Here is a 17,230-nt window from a genome sequence, read left to right as displayed (position 1 = left end):
GGAAGACCCCTGGAGAAGCGAAAAGCTACCCACTCCAGTATTCTGGCCTGGAGAATTCCATGGACTGTATAGTCCATGGGGTTACAAAGAGTTGGACACGACTGAGTGACTTTCACAGTAACGTGTTCAAAAGGGCATGAAACTTACTCAATTAGGTATAATACATAGACAGATTTCTGTGATAAATTTTAATCAAATCCAGTTAGAAAATATAGCTCTCTAATGTGGCTATCTGTGGAAATTTCCCCAGTTCATCAAGGGCTTTCCTGGTGGCTCAGATGGTAAAGAATTGGCTTGTAATACAGGAGACCTGAGTTTGATCCCTGGGGGAGGAAGATCCCCTGCAGAGGGAATGGCAACCCCACTCCAGTATTCCTGCCTGGAGAATTCTATGGACAGATGAGCCTGGTGGGCTACAGTCCATGGGGTTGCAAAGAGCTGGACACGACTGAGCGACTAACACTTTCACTTTCCCCAATTTATACAGCAAGTCAGATTGATTTGATAAATTACAGTATCATCAGCCTTGGTTTCCTCATTTAGGAAGAAGCTGCTTCATACAAACAGTAGTCAGCTTATTAGAAAGTCAACTGGCAAAATAGGTATTTCAAACCCAGAATGTACTACTCCATGCTTTCAACTTTATAAATGGTAGTAAGGCTCTGCTATAATTAAAAACTCACAAAATAAATACTGATATGGCCTAAAAAGTAGCTAAAATACTGTGCATGTGCAATGACAACGGAGTAGAATGACCTTTCCTATTACTGTAAAATAGATCAGAGTATCAAATGCTTAAAAACGCCTCATATACTTAGTCCATTATACATATGTATATGCAGGGTATATATACATATATATATAAATTTGACATGGCCTCCACTGGGCTGAGGTCACTGACTAAACAAACTCCAAATGATGAAAATCTCAAAAGGGACAAGGAGGAACAGTGGAGAAATACTAATCACATCGGGACAGGTAAAATGTGGCGGAGGGAAGGGAGACAAGTATCTTTTGGGTAAAAAGACAGGGGGTGGTTCTTATATACAACCCTTACATTTTACAAGATTCAAAAATGAAAAAGTATAAAAAAGAGAAGAAAAACTTTCCCTTCATCCCTGTTCCCAATTTCATGCACCACCACTCCATAAGTAAACACTGTAATTATTTTTGGAGGATCTTTGAAGATTTTCAGTTATTATTATTATTTAAAATAGCCTGTGGTATCTATCAGTTATTTTCTGGTATTTGTTCTTCACTTCTTCCATAGTAATAATCTTCTGATGTTAGTTGGATCCATGGGCAACCTCATCCAAAGACAACTTTTAGTTCTTTTATTTAGTTAGAAGTGATCAGCTAAGCTATGGCCAGTGAGCAGAAGTTACCTGTACAATCTCCAAAGTATGTCCTTAAAGAAAGAGGGCATATCTTTTATCTCTTCTTCTCTTCCTCTCTTCCATTCTGTTTGGGACATGAACATTGGTGGTGAGCCACCATGGATCATGCAGACGAGTGTAATATTCTAGGGATGGCAGATCAAGATGGAAGTAACCTGAGTTCCTTTACCACCTATGGGGCAAAGAACTCCATACAAGTACTAACAGACCTCTGAACAAGACACATGAGAAAAAATGTTCACATTACAATTGTCATAGTTTTCTATTGCTCTGTTAACATTAGCACAAACGTAGTGGTTTTAAGAAACACCCATTTATTAGCCCACAGTTCTGTAGTTCATAAATCTGAGTGTTGTATAAACTGGATTTTCTACTCAGGGTCTCACAAAGGGAAAATCAAAGTACTGGCTAGGGTGTGTTCTCATTTGGAGGCTAGAGTCCTTTTCCAATCTCATGAGGCTGTGGCGGAATTGAGATTCTTACGGCTCTAGGACTGATTCTCATTTTCTTGCTAGCTATTTTACACAATTATATTTCTAGGTCTTACTTTCCTTTTGCCATCACCACTCATTAAAATTTTTTAATTGAAATTTTCATCACTTAAAAAAAAACAGAACTCACTGAACTAGTTGAGATTTCCTATTTTCAAGAGAACAACTTGAACAATGATATTTTATTCATTAGGAACATAAAGAATTGAAGACAACTTAATTTGCCTGAATTTTCCTTTTTAGCATAAACATTGCAGTTGTCTCTTAACTAAGTCATATATAACATGGTTTCTCTTGAAAGGTAACATTTAATAGCATTTAGGGACAATCTGGGACTATTAAACAAAGTACTCAGGATGAGTCATTCACTTAACCTAAAATGGGTGAATTTATGAATGGATGATCCATTATGATTCATTTTCAAAAACAAGACTCATTAATATTTCAAAATGAGTCTTCTGAGCCTCTCAACTGATGTTTTCATTTTAGAAGGAAAAATGTAGAGGGCACTTTTTAATAATGGATTTCCACCACATAGTTACTTATGCTTTTAGAGTATTTCCTAAGGGTAGTTAAGATTTCCTAAGTAACGTATAAAAGATATAACTTCTCCATCATTTAGTTTGTTAAATTATGAAAAAAAGTAAATAACAGCTAATCATATGGGAATGAGACTACTATATATGGTTTGAACTTGAGTTAATTATAGTTTCCATATACCTTAAAGAGCTTCATTTAGTTCAGTCAGATTTGTAGTGAAAAAAAGTCCTTAGTCCAAAGATAATCATTGGTCTTTTAAAAAATTCTTGGAATACTGATCTACTTATTATTAAAATAAATTTAAGATATGGCATAAGATATTACCATAATTATGAACACCAAAAAAAATTAAAAAAAATGAGAGTTGGTAGAAAATCTAATTCACACTAGTGCATCCTCATTTCACAGATGTGCAAAATAATGGGCAGAATTTAAGTAACTGAAGGATATAGAATCAGAACAGTTTAGACTCGTGAAGAACCTTAGAAGGCATTAACTCCAACCATCCACTGAGGAGAAATTAAACGTGCTAATGGCACCACCAAGTGAAGACTCAGCAGATGCATTACCACCTACAAAGGCAAGTGGGGAACTGACTGCTCCTGAGTCTCTCTGACAGCTCTGTTTATTACAGAGTTGTTCCTCACACTGAGTTAAATCTGTTTCCCTTTAACTCCCACCCACTAATTCCAGAACCCAGGCTGACCAGACTTGTACCTTTAAAAATGCACCATTAATTAATTCATACATTTTGTTATTAATATTTCTTTAAAGTTTTATTGTGAATGTAGTAAGAAAAATTATATTTCATTCTGCGAGTTATAGTAATTATAGCAAATAATATAGTGACCATGATATATAAAACAGACATTTAACTTTGAATAAATTTCAGGCATTTTTAATATCAAAGATCTGACATATCTAACAAGATTCATGGGGCCTGAGGTGTAGTTTGTACAAACGTCTCAGGGATTCTAGGATATCAGAGCAGGTCACTAGGGGTCCTACTTGGATGAAATCTTCCTCTCCCATCCCCAACAAAGACATCCTGGGAGAAAACGGCCCTTTTTTAAAACACAAATATTTGCAACCATTTAATTTATGTTAGCCAAAATCTGGAAACAACTCAAAGGTCCCTCAACAGGTGATTAAGCAGACACAATATGGGGGTGTTCACGCAACGTAACACAACTCAGCAATAAGAAAGAGAGAACGAATGACACAGGAACAACATGGATGGACCTCAAACTTGTTATACTAAGTGAAAAGGAACCAAAATTCTGCATATGCTTTCATTTATGAGATACTACTAGCAAAGGTAAAACTATAAAGACAAAAGCATTCTGAACAGACCTCATGAGCACAAGAATTCATACTAGAACACAGAGGCCAGAAGTGCCAACATCTGGAGTGCAGAGAACTCACGCTAGGGTAACAGAGTTGGGATAATTGGGATACAGAGCTTCTAAGTATTTAACAAAATGTTGTTTTACTAAAGACCTAAACGTCATCTGGATCAGTTTAGGAGAGACTTACCAACAAAATGCTCTGCAAAGGAGATGGCAAATATGATAGAGCTGACCACGTGTGTGCTTATCCTCACCATGATCCCCAAACACATGGAGAACAGAGGGGTACTTACTAGTGGGGATAAACCTTCCCTAACTTCAGAAGCCCCTATAAAGGCAGGAAGAGTCACGATCAGGTGTATGAGGAGATACTGTGAGAGCAGAAACACAGTAATAAAGAGCAGTAGCAGTAAGGGGAAGACAAACAGGAACAGAGGTGCGGACAGTAACCGTCCCAGGAGCAGCAGTGCTGGTCACTCTGAGTTAGACGACAGCAGAAGCACCAAGGGTCCAATAACCTCCCACTGGCAGACTAGAAAGTGACACCAGCGGCAACAATGTCGAAACACACATCAGTAACTACTAGAAAGCTGGTCAGAGCTACCTGGAAACAAAACGGAAAGCAGGAAGATGTAGAGGTAGAGGCAGTATTAATGGCACATTAACTCTAGCGGGTGAAGGGGCTCGGAACCCACACACTGGGGAACCGTCAATTAGTTCCTGACTTCTCGAGGTAAGGTGAGCTACAGCTTTCAACAAACCTGAATTCACTTCAACAATTTTTTTTTTACATTTGAGAGTCAAATCATAAAAAAAAAGCCAGAAATCCAGGATTTGGCTAAATGGTTAACATCTAGGCATTACTTATGGCTCACCACATTTGTATTTTTACATTAAAATTTCCATATTATCATGCAATCTTAATTGGTGCTCATATTGAAAACTCTAAGGCACTAAAATACCTCTGAGTATAAAAATATATTTTCAGTACATAGTAGTTACCAAGGCAAACAAGCATACCAATATACTTAAAAATATTTGAGCAGTTAGTTTTAATAAATATCAACAGCACACCTACTAAACAAAAGGCATTATTTTAGCACAGAGAATCAAAAGTAAAAAAGACAGTTTTTGTTGTTAAGAAATCAAAATAGAAGGAAGCTAATACTCCTTGAACATTTTTGTTAAGTAAGGTTTTATGTACCAAGCTAAAGACAGCATCATTATTTCTATAAGTTTTGAAGTTTAGTGGAAGCTTCTCTTACAAGTGTTTATTTCATTAGGAATTTGAATTAGTAAATTAGCTAGTGGGCATCCTATTTATACAGGTCTATTAGGAGCAATAACTATTCACTAGCTCGATTACTCTTTGAAATGTGCCTCTGCACAGATATACTTGTTAAATTTAGGGTTCTCATTCAGAGTACTCACTTCCAAAATTAACTAAGATTTTAGTTTAATTAACAGGTTACTTTGGAATCAAGGACTCTTTAGTTAGAATAAATGCTGGAACTTACACAACCAAAATTCTTTTACTACACAAGAATTATGAAGTAATTCATCCAACCAGTACATGGGTACACATGATGATGGGTCTTTATAAATAAACCTTTTAAAGATAAGATCTGAGCTTAGTCTGGAAGCACCTGGATAGGCTGGAGGTAGTGGTGATATGGGTAAACTGTAGATAAGAAAAACAGTACAGAAAGTATTCAATATAAAAAGGGTTCAGAGATAGCGGATAAGCCAACTTAGCAAGACTAAAGGGAAACAGTATTAAAAGCAAAACAGTATTGAAAGGAAAGTGGGAAAAAAGCAAGCAAGAATGATGAAATGATCTTTCAAAAAGACTAAGGAAACTGAACTGGATTCACCAAAGATTTTTGAGCAGGGGAGTGACATGAACAACATTATAGTATATTAACCAAGAAACCCTGGGAAAGAGACTACAGTTGGCTATAGTTAAGCCATGAAGTATGAAAAGTTCGTGCCTTGGTGTGGTGGCAGTCAGAAAGAAAGAAGAAACCACAAGCATATAACACTTTTATGTATCATAACCTTTAGTCTTGTCTCAAATGATAATAAATGACCATTCTTACCTGTAATGCACTGAAACTGTCCATCTTCTCTTCTTATTGTAAATGCTTCCCCTGGGTTAACTTGTACCAGAATAACCTTAAAATGAGGGGAAGAAATATTAATTATAAGAACAGCAGATCAAATCTGCACATCAAGATATTAAATGTTGCAAGTTAAGAGAGTAGATGTATGCTATTTAATAGGGAAGGAAAATGGGGACTACACATTTGTTGAAAAAATTAATTACTTCACTTTTCTGGAGATCAGACTTAAGCCAAAAGTAAGGGAATAAAAAAAGACACTGCACTGCTGACCTTCCAATTCCTAACCCCTTTAAAAAACCAGAGTTCAGATCTGACAGTTACACTGCATTCTGTAAAATTACTGAATAGGTTCTCTTCTCCACTTTCTTACATCCTTGTATCCCTGCTACCATGCTTAAGACCTCACTCAACTCGCAGGACAGATCAGCAAGGCAGTTTTCTTTTGTCATTCTTTAGAGAAAATGCTTTTAATGTCTGGTTTCAGTTAATATTGTCAACAGGGGGTGAGTGGACAACTGATAAAAGTTACTGCCTGAATATGTGCCAATAGTTAACTTCTAGCTCTCTTAGCGTTTTGAACAGAGATACATACAGCTATTGAGCGTTAAGTATTCTGAATATTCATACTACTAATATTTATATTACTTCCTGAATAACAGATAAAACATATGCTTGAAACATATGTTTTGGATAAGATGGCTACCACCAAAGGGCAGATAAAGTTGACAATGACTGCAAATAATGCCATATCATGGAGACTTAAATTATTCTTACAAGTAGGCTATGATGATACATGGGCTTCCCGGGTAGTTCAGAGGTAACAAATCCACCTGCCAATGCAGGAGATGTGGGTTCAATTCCTGGGTTGGGAAGATCCCCTGGAGCAGGAAATGGCAACCTACTCCAGTATTCTTACCTGGGAAACCCCATGGACAGAGGAGCCTGGAGGGCTACAGTCCATGGGGTTGAAAGAGTCAGATACAACTTATCGACTTAACAACAACATGATACATGCAAATACTAATACAAAATGTCACATAAATGTAACACAAAAAAGTGTAATGAAAATGTCCCTGATTAAAAAAAAAAAAAAAGAAAGAAAATGTCCCTGATTAAAGTTATAACCATGCTTAGTATACACATTAATGAAGACTAGAAAAATCTAGAAAAATGTATTTAACATTTCTTAAATTTCCTAATAAATAATAAAAAAATACAGTGGCTGGGAGAAGTTATGGGAGAAAACATAAAATTTAAGAGGATCAAATATAAAATTATTTTCTTAAAGAAAGAAATAATTAAAAAAAAAAGCAAGACAGCAGAAAAAGACATCTCTGGAGTGAGAAGCAAAGAGAAGGACCAAGATGTACAGATAGATAACAGAAATCAGCAAGCCTGACATGAACACCTCTAAACAAACAGGGCATACAGCCTGGGGAAAGTTAGAGCTAAGGAAACCTGAGATATCATTTAGTCCAATGCAGATTTATTTTTTTAAAAGTAAAATAAGAGATTATTGTTGTTATTGAAAAGTCACTTCATTTTCCAAGACCATTCAAACAAACTTTCTCTTAAGGTAAACTCCCAGTGCAGTGGACTTAAAACTTATCAACTACTTAAAGTGAGTAAGTACTTAGTACAACTAAGTACTTAAACTACTACTCCAATTTCAAATGAACATTTACCACCTTGGAATCTGAACTACTACATAAAAGTGTCAAACTTTATCCAAATGTCAGGGCATAATCATTTATTAATAATATCTACACATATTTTAAAGGAAACACAATAATGAGTGAACAATTTTTTATTATTTTTATCAGTGCAGATCTGTTGCTTTAAGGATATGCCCTCTAGCGTACGAGAAACACACCGATTTACACGACAGAGAGAGAACAGACACAGGACACAATGTTTATAAGATTTCTCCTGGACTGATGGTGGACACCTGCCTGCCTCTTACTTTCCATATTTTCCTGTACTGACCACCCTATAGCTTTTCAGCTATCCGTCTGCTCTATTTCGTTCAGTCTAGTATTCCATAGTCAAAAGTTTCATCTTCATTTCCTGGCCTATTCTCCAGCACAATCTGATTCACACTTGACTTCTGCTGACATTTTCCTATGAGGAACTATTTCCTTCTTCAGGAAATACTACTCATCCTTCAACATGTTGGCACCCTAAAGCAGAGTTAGGTAATTCCTGTATCTGAGACACAGTACTTTGTATATTTATTAAAATACTTGGTACAAGACTGTATTCACTTGTTTGCATGTTATCAACTCTGCTACAACATACATGAGCCCTTTACTTCAGTTTATTTATTTATATATGCAGAGACTACAGAAGATGAACAAATGTTTGCTGAATTAACTACTGTTCAGTCTCTAAATAGCTCCTAAATCTTTTCTTCTGGCTTTGAGAACAGGGCTAGCTGATAAAACTTTCTGTGATGATGAAAGTATTCTATAATGGTGCTGTCGGATAATAGCCTCTAGCTATATTTGGCTATACATGGCCTGAAAATGTACACAAGTGTTACTGAGCATTTGGAATGTGACCAGTGAGAATCAAGAACTCATCTTCTTTAATCTTCTTAATTTTAATTAAATAGCCACATGTAGTTAATGGCTACTGAGTATAGCTCTAGATTCCCCAAACTCCAAAACTGTATTTCCAACTAATTTCTAGATTATTTACCTTGATAAACTGCAGATACCCAATCTTATTATGTCTAAATTTGAACTCATTATATGATTTTCCTAAGAAATTAAGCCAGGAAACTGATTTCACAAACAAGTATGAATTATTTAAACATCAAAATGTTATTAAGCTGACGTCACTACTAAGAACTTTGAATCACGATCTGTTCTTCACTGAATCCTTCACTTCAATCTCTCGGTGGGCTGGCTGATGTAACATATTTCAGCTGAAGTCTACACAGAGATTAATAACTGTAAATAAAAGGGCAGCTATCAAACTAATGAATTTGAGTTTAATTCTTACTCCTATGAAGGAAAATCATTTTCAAACTCAGGTAAGAATACCAGCATATAGACAAACAATTGAGATCTGTTAACCATCCACTCTTTTAACTGACAAGTAATTAATGAGCAAATACTAAACATCAGGCACATTTTGCAGAGCTGAGGATATACAGATGAATCATTAAGGGAAATTAGTTACAGCCAATTACAATGCTAAGCTAGAATACAAGGTATGCAATATAATATGTGATAAACAGAAAATACTTTCTATTAGGGTCATCTGTCTTCACAACTGCTTTTTTAGAAATAAAAGCACTGTAATAGAAAAAATATGAATTTGGAATCAGACAATTCTATACTGAAATTCTGCTCTATTGCTTAATAAATGTGGTCTTTAGACAAATTATTTAAACTCCATGAACTTTAGTGTCCTCTTTTCTAAAATGTAGTGTTTTTGAAGGATTAACAGAAACACTATATGCAAAATGCCAGCACAGTGCCTGATATATAGCAGACCCTCAAAAACAATTAACATTTCCTTTAATTAGGATTCTTTTTGTATTGCATTTAATCTTTTATCTAGACTGTGGAATACTTCATTATAGTTTATGGCAGAATAACATTTCACTGTATCACATTTTGTTTATTCATTTGTTGGTGGACATTTGGATTGTTACCACCTTTGAGATATTAATAAAAAAGCTGTACAAATTTTTATACGGATATATGTTTTCATTTCTCTTGAGTAAATACCTAGGAGAAGAACTGCTGGGTCACATCATAACTGCATGTTTGATTGTTTGGGGAATTGCCAGATTATTTTCAAAGTGGATACACCAGTTTACATTCTCACCAGTAGCGAATGAATGTTCCAATTTTCCCATGTTTTTGTTAACACTTGTTACTATTTGACTTTTTGATTCTAGCCATTTTACTGGGTATGAAGTGGTTTCATTTGCATTTTTCTAAACATTAATACCAACATTAATTAAATTAACTGAACATTAATGCCAACAAAGTTCCGTCTAATCAAAGCTATCACTTTTCTAGTAGTCATGTTTGGATGTGGGAGTTGGACTATAAAGAAAGCTGAGCACAGAAGAATTGATGTTTTTGTACTGTGGTGTTGGAGAAGACTCTTGAGAGTCCCTTGGACTGCAAGGAGATCCAACCAGTCCATCCTAAAAGAAACCAGTCCTGAATATTCATTGGAAAGACTGATGCTGAAGCTGAAACTCCAATACATTGGCCACCTGATGCGAAGAACTGACTGTTTTGAAAAGACCCTGATGCTTGAAGAGACTGAAGGTGGGAGAAGGGGATGATAGAGGATGAGATGGTTGGATGGCATCACTGACTCAATGGACATGAGTTTGAGTAAACTCCGGGAGTTGGTGATGGACAGGGAGGCCTGGCGTGCTGCAGTCCATAGGGTCGCCAAGAGCCGGACACGACTGAGCGACTGAACTGAACTGAAACATTAATGATATTGAACAACTTTTAATGTACTTATTGGTCCTGTACATACCTTCTTTGAAGAAATGAGTATTCAAAGCCTTTGCCCAGTTTTTAATTGGGTTAACTGTCTTTTCATTGCTGAGTTCTAAGAGTTCTGTACATATTCTGAATACAAGATCTGACAGATTTACAATGTTGCATCAGAAGCTCTTTTGAAAAAAGAAATATGTTTATAGTTCATTTTTTCCTAAACTTGCAGTGTTATCTTTTTCATTTTTGTTCAATATTCATGTTTGTATATATCCAATATTAGTACTGATACGTAACTATTGATTTGTAAGGCTTTTTTCCCCAGTTTACGTCAGTGGCATCATTATATTAATATAATGATCATATGTAATACCCCTTTCTAACTTGCTGTTTTATGCACCCTTTCCTTTTTAAGACTTACCCACAGTATAGATTCATGGTGGAATACTGGTAATCACATTCTAGCATTCCATCACCTGAGGGCTTCTCAGGTGGCACTAATGGTAAAGAACCCGCATGCCAACGCGGGAGACGTAAGAGACACATGTTTGACCCCTGGGTGGGGAAGATCCCTTGCAGGAGGGCACGGCAACCCAATCCAGTATCTTGCCTGGAGAAACCCATGGACAGAGGAGCCTGGTGGGCTATAGTCCATGGTATCAAACAGTCAGACATGACTGAAGTGACAGCACGCACACAGGCACTCTATCATATGAATTCTCCAAATTCTATTCATTTCCCTACTGTTAGATACTTATATTACTTCTTGTTTTCTTGTTATTACAAAGCAATGAACAGACATGCACATGTGCCCTTATATGCATGTATAACATTTTCTGTAGGATAACAACCTAGAAGAATGTTCTATTAGATTTTAGGTCTGCACTTTTTCAGCTTTATTAAATACTGCCAGACCACTTCGAAAAATAGTTGCACCAGCAGCATACGAGGGATTCCACTGTTCCACAGACTTATTATATTTCAGGTTTCTTAATATTTACATTATCACTAAGGTTTTAATTAGCATTTCCCTTCTTCAAAACAGTACCAAACTCCTTTTTCTCCCAAAATGCTTGATTAGTCCAATGAACCATCCCCGAGAAGACAGGGCACTTTGTTACATACAGGCACTTCGTTGCCAACTTTGCAGCTAACATGAAATTCTTCCCTTACACACTAAGCACTCATTAATGTGCCAGTTAGGTTTACCAACCGTTTTAGTTTTAAAACATCAGTTTTTATATTACATAGGCATGTGTTAAGTCGCTCAGTAGTGTCCGACTCTTTGTGACCGCATGGACTATAGCCCACCAGGCTCCTCTGTCCATGGGATTCTCCAGGCAAGAATACTAGAGTGGGTTGCCATGCCCTTTTCCAGGGGATCTTCCCGACTCAGGGATCAAACCTGGGTCTCCTGCACTTCAGGCAGATTCTTTACTGACTGAGCCACTAGGGAAGCATATTACATAGGTACACAGACCCATAAGTGGTCAATTTTATGTTTACAGATACTTATGAGACACTGGAATTGATGTTTACTAATAATAGGTATTTTATTCAGATATTCCCCAAGTGGAGGCATATCTATTTTTGTTCACACAGGAGGCAAATTCAAATAGTATATATATCTATCGAATTAATAGATAAAATGAAACAGACAATTCCAAATGTTGATTTGACCGCAGAGCAATAGCCAAAAACATACTGCCTGTGTTACTGGTGCTGCCTCTTTGGAAACCTTTTTTTCTTTTTGCCAATAGTAGGATAGGAAAAAATAATCTTACCCTAGAGGGAAGCAGCAGCTATTTGGGGAAAATAACAGTCCTCAACAATAAGGAAAAACTGAAGCAGTAATAAAAGCTTGGTGTGTGAGGGAATATGAGAAGAGTTCAATTGTATTTGAGGTATTGGGGATGTATAAGTAGAAATAAACAAAAATAATAGCAGTTATTACTTGAACATATATTAATATATTCCCTATGACCCATGCACTCCATTACTAGGTATATACCCAAAAGAAAAGCATACACATGTGCAAAAGATGTGTATAGGAATGTTCTTGAAGAATCACTTGTGGTAAGCAAAAACCAGAAACAACCCAATTGTCCATTAACAATAAATTGAAGCAATTGAGCCATGTTTATAGGATGGAATATTATACAGCAAATACTATGTTATGCTATGAATGGTAACAGGAATGAATGTCATATGTATAATGTTGACCAAAATAATGCAAGAGACTTCTTGGGATTACCTTTCTAATCCTTCCCAAGAAGTCGCTTGGGGGTGCTGGTTAAGTTCTATTTCTTGACCCGAGGATGGTTACAGGGGTTATACTCCTTTTAGTTTTTTTAATTGGCCTGTACAGAAATGATTTGTGCACTTCTTAAAACAGTTCAGAAAAAGCAAAATTTTAACCTTTTGCCAACCAACTCCTCTTTCCTAAGAAGAACCACTGTTAATAAATGGATATATATGTGTATAGAGCTTTTCTTCCTGTGATATATGTGTATGTACACTTGGAACTGAGTGGTTTTTTTTTCCTTTTTTAAATTGTTAAACTTTTTAAGTTTAAAAAGTAATAAATTCACAAGATTAAAAAATACTCAAACAGTACAAAAGGTTGTATAAAATGTAAACTCTTTTTCTGGGGTCAATCCCTGCTTATAATTTCTTGTATAATTTTCTGTCATGTGTTTATATACGTGTGCATATTTGTCTGATTTTCAAAATGTTCTTTTTTGAAATATCACATAAATGCATTTCAGGAATTTGAATCCTGGGCGTTCTAGCTGGCGGTAAGTAGATATACAACAGTACTTGAATATAAAACAACCATAAGTTTATTATTGAAAGGGAAACATTATGAGAACTGAAAAAGCAGAATTCAACTTCCAGTTCTACAAACATCTGTATAATTTTTGACAAAAAAAAATCTCGCTTTGTATTAAGCTAACGTAAGAACATACAAAAGATCATGGGAAAAGTCATCTTTGTAAAAAGCCTCCTTTTCATTTAGTGTCTCTTATTACAGAAGTATATAATCAGATTCACTTGAAGAATTTTCAGTATCCCATGGATAAATTTCAGTTGAATGCATTTCCTTATTTATTCAGTGCTGCTTACTAGTCATTCTTTATTTCTTTCTCACTTCAGTCCAACTTATATTTCTTAAAAGTCAACAATTCTTACATGATTCTGGGGCACAGGAGCTGACTAAGTACAGAATTCCTTAACTAGAGAATTAGCAATTATTCTAACTGTAGACTATCCAGGAGTTAATTTAATAGAGTATCTGTTATTTTTAGATCAGAGTCCATCAAAATTCCATGACCATTATGCTTTATTTCCCTAAGATGCTGTTCCCTTTAGATTTGATGATTCTGTCTTCCACAACAGGTTTAAGTGTGTGTATATACTTATAAATATTTCATTAAAATAATGTAAAAAATTTAATGTTTTAAGTTACAGAAACAGCTAAGTGTCAATACATTGTAGGGCTGCAGTAAGGCTTCCTAGGAGGTGGCATATGCTCTAAACTGGTCTCCAATATATGTTGCTGTTTCACTCATAGCCAGTTCAAGTCCAAGAATCAAGGGATAAAAACGGGAGGGGTACCACTCTCTTGTAATAAAAACATAATAAGAGATTACTATCCTGCAAGGTTGCTAGATATTAAAGCAATATACAGAAATAAACTGTGTTTCTATCTACCAACAACAGAACATGAAATTTCATACACATGCATACAATTTATAATAGCTTAGATATACCAACTTGAACTTTAAGGACTGAAAAACTTGATACTGTAAAGATGCCAATTCTCTCCTAATTTGATCTACAGACGCAAAGTAATCCAAATCCGAATCTCAGAAGCTTGTGTCTGTGTGTACTGAGAGGCTATTTCTAAAATTTGTATGTAACGTGAAGGCCAAGCACATCAAGACACTCTCAAAGAACAACAAAGCGATACAGTTTGCCCTACCAGATTCCAAGACTTCATTTAAAGTATTGGTGTGTTCCTGGTACAGGGATAATTAAAACAGATCAACAGAACAGAATTAATAACTTAGAAAAGATTCCCCAGATTTATGGTCACTTAATTTATGGCATAAATACCACTGTGAAGCAACAGGAAAATGACAGTTGTTTCAATAATGGTGTGAGATAATTTGATATACGTATGGAAAAATAATCAAATTAACAATTCACAGAAGAAAACTCCAGTGGATTTTTAAATAAAATGTTCAAAGTAAAACCATACTTTTTAGAAGATAATGTAGAAAAACATTTTCATTACCTCAGTGTAGGGAAGAATTTTTTAAACAAACAAAAAACACAAACTCTAGATAAAAGAACTGATAAATTTGACTACATTAAATTTAAGAATTGTTCATCAAGATACTAAAAAGTGTGGTTACAAGGATAAGAGAAAACATTCACTACACTGGTGCCTGATAAAAGGTTTATATCCAGAATATATACAAAGGGTTTTGACAAATCGAAAGGAAAAAACAGCATCAAACTAGAAACTGCCTAGCTGTCCATCAAGAATAGAAGAGAGAAATGAATATACTGTGGTAAATCCATACATGGGATCCTATACAGCAAGGAAAAGAACACATTTCAGCAATATACAACAACAAATGAATCACAATGTTGGATAAAACCAGCGAGACACAAAAGATCTGTTATAGTAAAGATTACTTTAAAGATCAAGAATAGGCAAATCTAAACTACTACTGTTTAGTGATATACACATACATAAATCTATAAAGAAGAGTCTGGAAGTAATTCCCATAAAAGATAATGGTAACCTCCAAATATAGAGGGTATTGTGATGTAGAAGGAATACACAGGGGATTTCTAGGATGTTGGCAGTTAGTCTGGCTGGCAGTTATAAGAATTTATGTTTTATAATCATGTGCTATATTATATCTTTGTTTTATGTACTTTTCTATATATATAGGTTGTAGCTTACAATTTAAACAGGCTTTGAAAAGAGTAAGCTGAGGGCATGTTCCTTGTTTTCTTAAATTCTCAATCTGGCATCGGTTCATCATAGGACCAATTACTTTAATCATATTTTCTTATTTTCTGTGTTCTTGATGCTTTGGCATTTATGGTTGAGCTGGCTAGGGAAGAGACTGCCCATCCCAGGGCTAACCAATTCTTAGAAGTGGCAAAGGGCTCAGTCAGGAGCATACCCCTCATATGCAAACCAACCAATTACAAGTCTACAGCTCCAACTAACCTCCTTACTGAACTCTTACACACCAAGCCAATATTTCTGCTGCTCTAAATCATCCCAGGGCCAAGTAACAGGCAACTAAAGACCACCTGTATAGCCCCAAATCTGCCAGAATCATTTTTTAAAAATTTTCTTAATATTGATATATAGTTGACAGAACACTGTATTAGTAGTTTTAAGTGTACAGCATGATTTGATATGAATATATTACAAGATAATTACTACAGTAAGTTTAGTTAATGTCCACCACCACAGTTACAAGTTTTTTCTTGTGATGATAACTTTTAAGATCTATTCTCTTAGCAACTTTCAAATATGGTGCTGTTAACTACAGTCATTCTGCTGTACATTACATTCCTAAGATTTATTTATCTTATAACTGGAAGTTTGTACATTCTGACCCTGTTTGCCCACCGCCTTAATTCCCCACCTCTGCTAATATCCAATCTGTTCTCTGTATCTATGAGCTCATTTAAAAGTATATTCTATATAAATATTGTTCGGCTATTAGAAAGAATGCATTTGTATCAGTACTAATGAGGTGGATGAAACTGGAGCCTATTATACAGTGTGAAGTAAGTCAGAAAGAAAACACCAATACAGTATATTAACGCATATATAGGGAATGTAGAAAGATGGTAATGATGACCCTCCCAGTCCATCCTAAAGGAAATCAGTCCTGAATGTTCACTGGAAGAACTGATGCTGAAGCTGAAACTCCAATACTCTGGCCACCTGATGCGAAGAACTGACTCATTTGAAAAGACCCTGATGCTGGGAAAGATTGAAGGCAGGAGGAGAAGGGGACGACAGAGGATGAGATGGTTGCATGGCATCACCGACTTGATGGACGTAAGTTTGGGTAAACTCCAGGAGTTGGTGATGTGCAGGGAGGTCTGGTGTGCTGCAGTCCATGGGGTTGCAAAGAGTCAGACACAACTGAGCAACTGAACTGAACTGAACTGAACAACGACCCTATACAAGAGACAGCAAGAGACACAGAGAGAAAGAACAGACTTTGGACTCTGTGGGAGAAGGTGAGGGTGGGTATGTTTGAGAGAACAGCACTGAAACGTGTATATTACCATATGTGAAACAGATGACCAGTCCAAGTTCAATGCAAGAGACAGGGCACTCAGAGCTGGTGCACTGGGACAACCCAGAGGGATGGGATGGGGAGGGAGGTTCAGGATGGGGGACACATGTACATCCGAGCCTGACTCATGTCAATGTACGGTAAAAACAACCACAATATGGTAAAGTAATAAACCTCCAATTAAATTAATTTTTAAAAATATATTCCATATATGTGAGCCCATACCATGTCTTCGCTATTGTAAATAACGCTGTAACAAACACAACACAGGGGTACACATATCTTCTTTGAGACACTGATTTCACTTACTTGAGATAAATACCAAGAAGTAAAATTGCAGGATCATGTGATAGTTCTACTTTTAATTTTTTTTGAGGAATCTCCATATTGTTTTCCATAATGTCTGCACCAATTTATATTCCTATCAACAGTGAACAGGGTTCCCTGTTCTCCATATCCTTGTCAATATTTATTTCTTGCCTGCCACAATTAATGAACAGCCAATCCT

At 35.9% G+C, this 17,230-nt stretch overlaps 1 protein-coding gene across 4 annotated transcripts in view; it reads right to left on the bottom strand.

Annotated features, from left to right (window-relative positions):
• FNDC3A (fibronectin type III domain containing 3A) overlaps positions 1–17,230 on the bottom strand; it is a 110,098-nt gene that overhangs the window by 65,826 nt on the left and 27,042 nt on the right. For all 4 annotated transcript variants that reach the window (XM_043891635.1, XM_043891639.1, XM_043891636.1 and 1 more), the window contains one exon: positions 5,877–5,952. In XM_043891635.1, the coding sequence (XP_043747570.1) occupies positions 5,877–5,952 (76 nt within the window). The remainder of the gene's footprint in view (positions 1–5,876; positions 5,953–17,230) is intronic.

The sequence above is a fragment of the Cervus elaphus genome, chromosome 30, assembly GCF_910594005.1.
Source record: "Cervus elaphus chromosome 30, mCerEla1.1, whole genome shotgun sequence".
NCBI lineage: Eukaryota > Metazoa > Chordata > Mammalia > Artiodactyla > Cervidae > Cervus > Cervus elaphus.
The sequence above is the reverse complement of the archived record's forward strand: the minus strand, read 5'-3'. Positions and strand labels throughout refer to the sequence as shown.